Raw genomic sequence first — 5,000 nt, forward strand, 5'->3', positions numbered from 1 at the left:
ACCGTCGTCTCATCATTTCGGAGCAGATGCTTTTATTCTGCTTTAATGCTGCCGGAGATGCTGCCAGGATAAACCTCACTCTGTCAGACCACTGGGTCTTAATACTGACCTGATATACATGAGTGATTAACTGGGATTCATTCAACAACAAATGACAGTCAGACAGTCAGACAGTCAGACAGACAGACAGACAGACAGACAGACAGACAGACAGACAGACAGACAGGCAGTCAGATAGACAGACAGACAGACAGACAGACAGACAGACAGACAGACAGACAGACAGACAGACAGACAGACAGACAGACAGACAGGCAGTCAGATAGACAGACAGACAGACAGACAGACAGACAGACAGACAGACAGACAGACAGACAGACAGACAGACAGGCAGTCAGATAGACAGACAGGCAGTCAGACAGACAGGCAAAGAGAGAGAGAGAGAGAGAGAGAGAGAGAGAGAGAGAGAGAGAGAGAGAGAGAGAAAGGAGAGAGAAAGAGAAAAAGAGAGAGAGAGAGAGAGAGAGAGAGAGAGAGAGAGAGAAAGAGAGAGTGAGAGGGATGAAAGACAGGAGGTGTAAAGTGAAAGTGAGCAGTGCGTGGGGTTTTTGTGATCCCACCCGAAAACCCAGTGAGAGTGGAAACGAGAGAACGAGTGTGTTCAGCCCATCTTGCTCTTGTTGCCATGGTGATCTGCAATCGGAGCTCGGTCACTCCTTCTAAAGTAGGGGTTTCAGAGCGAGGGAGGGAACAGCTGCCCAAATTAGGACGGAGCCAAACTAAAGAACACAGTGCTGCCATCTACACCATTAATCTGTCCATCTGTCACACACACACACACACACACACACACACACACACACACACACACACACACACACACACACACAAACTACTATCACACACAAACTACTAACACACATAAAATCTATCTATCTATCTATCTATCTATCTATCTATCTATCTATCTATCTATCTATCTATCTATCTATCTATCTATCTATCTATCTATCTATCTATCTATCTATCTATCGACCTTACTGACTTTCATACAGTTTCTTCTTCTTCGTAATCGCGGAATAAAAGTGAAATCTCAGGTTGTTGGTGTCGGGGGGGAATTTGCTCTCTCGTGTCAGACGCGCCTCAGTTCTCAGCAGCGAGACGGAGGACATGAAAGAACGTAGTATGAGATTGAAAAATGGCGTCTATCTGACAGACCTTTTCCTTTTCGGCTCCGGCTGTCAGTCAGTTCATCCCGATCAGACGAACAGCCGGGAGGAAAAGAGAGATAAAAAAATTATAATAATCTGATTGGAGCTTCTGGACACCTGAGTTCAGGATATAAATATAAAATATATATGAAATGAATGTTAAATAAAAAAAAATAACATTCAATTACTGCGTTATTATAATATATTGAAAAAGATAATTAGATCATTCTAATTAAAATAATAATATATAAAGATAATATAATTTAAATAATTAAATAGATAAGCTGATTATAAATAAAAAATAGTGAATCAATAACATTTATTATACTAAAATATATAAATTAAATAAAATATTTAAACAAATACAATACAAATTTGATTTAAGTAAAAATAATTTAAATTAATAATTATATAAATCTTAATATATAATAAATGATAAATTAAGATGAAATTTTATAAATATTCAAATAAATATATATATATACATAATTACACATACAAAATGTGGAATTAGATGTGCAGCACATGGCAACCATATTATCTCTTATTGAATAGTTTAGGTTTTATTGAATGTCACTTTTGTGCCTCTTTTCTCAAAATCTTTTGTTTTTTCAGGTCCTCCAAGGCCCACCCTGGTCCTGTAGTCCATATAAGTGATAATCCCATGGATGAAGGCAAGGTAGGTGTTTCTCTGGAGCACAAAATATCCCAATGTTACTATTTTGTAATATATATAATAATAAATGTAATTATAAAAAAAAAATAAAAATTGTCTTTTATGAACCAGATTCCAGGAACTAAAATCAGCTCACGTTTACAAAAAAAACATTCCCGTGCGCTTTCACGTTTTATTTTTTTATTTTTTTTTATTAAACGTCCAGATGTTCACCTTTGTGACTTGATTTTATTTGCGTGTTGTCGCCATGGCAACAAGCGGCAATTTGTACGTTACGTAGCTTTGCATCCATCCCTCGTAACTTGTAGCTCCACTTTTTACTTTCACTCATTACATTTTTGACACAAATATCTGTACTTTCTACTTCTTACATTTTCAAAACTAGAATCGTTACTTTAGTTTGAATCTATTTGGTCACATGATCAATATTTTATCCGTTTTTAACCCATCAACCTGTTTCCTGTCATTACGCCACTTTTTAAAAAATTTTAATTATGATACTGGTGTATCATTTCCTGTCTCACACACCTCACACATAGACTAGTTCAGAAGGCAACAAGAAGTCTGGGGTTAACGTGGATGAGACAGAGGGAGTCAGTGATGAAAACATGACTGAGAAGAGACACATTCCTGATCGCCTCATCATCATCTTTTCTCTGCTTGTGTTCTATATGGTGGATCTTCAGTCTGGATACATTCATTAGGGAACAAAATTAGAAATTCGTTTGTATTAATTTATTGATATGATGTGAGGTTCAGTTACCAGCGTCACACACATCTGTTCAACATGGAGCAGGACTGCATCCAGTACCGTAATGATGTAACACTTCACTGAAATCCATGCTATGGGGCATTAAATCTAAAAAAGAACCCACACGAATGTAATCCTATTTGACGGCGATAAATATTAGTTAATTTAATGATAGATCCCACCAGAGTCTCCGTCCCCCGCGTTATGGCTTTGAGAGGAGCTCATGGGGTCATGAATTTAATTAATTAAAATAATTAATTAAAAATAAATAAATGACTATTTGCACAACAACTCCACCCACACGTGTGTTTTCTCCAGACATGTTCCCTTGTGAACTACAAGATCAAAAACCTGTTAAAGCAGGACACAAAGTGCACAAATCCAGCTTCATGAAGATCTGCTTTCCATGGGTTGGATGGATGTGGAAGATCTTGAATGGCCTCACCTCCATCAGTGGCGGAGTGGAGCTTATTATAACAGCAAATGGAGACTTAATGTGGAATTGGATGTTCAAAAAAGAGCACATACAGTAGCCATCTGATCAGGTGTCCAGAAAGTTTAATTTGTACAAGCCTTACTGTGTAGAACTTCTAGTTTATATTGTATGTCATCGTAGAAATAGAAGGACAAAAAAACGAACGTCCTGAATCATGAAAATGTGCTAAAAGAAATGAATATATGAATTATATTAATAAATATTAAGGAAAAAAAAAAAGAAAGCATTCGAACTAAAACAAAAAGTAACACTGCTAATTTATTAAACATGCAAAAGGAATAAAAAAAAAAGACTTTTCAAATAAGCAGCACGTGGCATCAGTGATTCGCCTTTAGAGGCCGCTCTCGTACTTTATAACGCAACCCGGAAAAACTATCGGTATGCATTTTTGCCGCTATCGGTGCCAATTAATCGGCAAAACCGCTAAATTGGTGGACCTCTAACCCTGTAACGACTCACACCTACACCATTTACATTCATCCACAGTTCAATCAATGTTTTTTTCTCATTTTTAACCTCTGGATTTGATTGATTGGTGCAGATATTTATTATTGTCTCTTGACTCCTTTCCTTCTGTCTCTCTGTGTGTTTGTGTTTCAGCTCATAATAGGATTCGAGTCTGGCATCGTGGTGCTTTGGGACTTGAAGTCAAAGAAGGCCGACTACCGCTATACTTATGACGAGGTCAGTGCGAGCTTCCTCCTACCACTTTGTCTCCGGGGGGTCCGCGAGATGCGCTGGCGTGACTTGAAATCGGAAAGCGAAGAAATCAAATATTCATAAAGGAATTTGCCGATAAAAACATGGGAGAGAGGCTTCTAGGGGGTTTAATCTTCAGGAGATGGCCTTCACAGAAAAGCCTATATATAGATTTCATTGTCAAAAGTGCTAGAAAAAAGGAGGTGTCATCAAAGATGGTGGTTGAACCTTTGATCAGAAGCTTGTGAGTGTAAATGACCAAGCTGGGCCCCTGAGCATGGCCCCTAACTCTCATTTTGTGGATATAAGTTTGTGGGCACCTGACCTTAAGATTGACCTTTTTATTAAATATCGCATTCCCCTTCTCCCAGTCTCCATTTGCTCTTATAATAAGGGCCACTCATCTGGGAAGATGTTCGTCTAGATTTGGTGGAGACTTTTTAAGATTTCATTCAGCCCCTTTAGGAAAGTCTGGTAGTTATGTAGGTGAGGAGGAGGTGAGGAGACCTGGGGTGGGGTTCCAATTTATCCCAAAAGGAGTTTAGGTTTAGGGTCTATAGCAGGCCACTGAAGATCCTCCACACACACATCCATCCCATGGAAAGCAGATCTTAATGGAAATCTACTGGTTTTGGGGGAGAACCAGATACTGTTTGACGAACCAGGAGTTCGAATTACCAGACATTCGTCTAGATAGTGCAATCAGGATAAATGGCGTCTGTCAAACGGGCGTAAACAGAACTTGCTTGTACTTCATGGGATGTTATCAGCGCACGTCTCAGAAAAGAGTCTGAAGTGCTGCTTCAGTTGGAACACATCTGATGACCTTTGTCAACAGCGGCAGTCAGCTCACATCAATCATGACATGCTACATGTTGAGCCTGCGGCAGAGCACAGCACAAGGGAATCTAACACTCACACAAAGAGTCAAATCTCATCCATCTTTCTTCCTCTCTCTCTTTCCAGTGTCTCCTTTCTGTCTCCTTTCAGCGCTGTCTCTGTCTCGCTCATGCAGACTTTCTATATCTTTTCAGTTGTATACGTTATTCTGTATAAGCTAGTGTGTGCAGGTTCATTTCTCTGGAGCTTCATTGGTGGACGTAAACCAACTCCTCGAAAGGTCAAACTCCTTGTAGCCACTCAGATGACGTTTGGTGGTGGTGGTGG

The 5,000-nt window shown here is 39.1% G+C and overlaps 1 protein-coding gene across 1 annotated transcript in view; it reads left to right on the top strand.

The window, feature by feature from the left end:
• The window catches only part of stxbp5a (syntaxin binding protein 5a (tomosyn)), a 56,261-nt gene that overhangs the window by 28,162 nt on the left and 23,099 nt on the right, over positions 1-5,000 (top strand). Inside the window, 2 exon segments of the mRNA XM_083535683.1 lie at positions 1,827-1,890; positions 3,735-3,818. Of these exon segments, the coding sequence (XP_083391809.1) occupies positions 1,827-1,890; positions 3,735-3,818 (148 nt within the window).

The sequence above is a fragment of the Silurus aristotelis genome, assembly GCF_946808225.1.
Source record: "Silurus aristotelis genome assembly, chromosome: 29".
Taxonomy (NCBI): Eukaryota; Metazoa; Chordata; class Actinopteri; order Siluriformes; family Siluridae; genus Silurus; species Silurus aristotelis.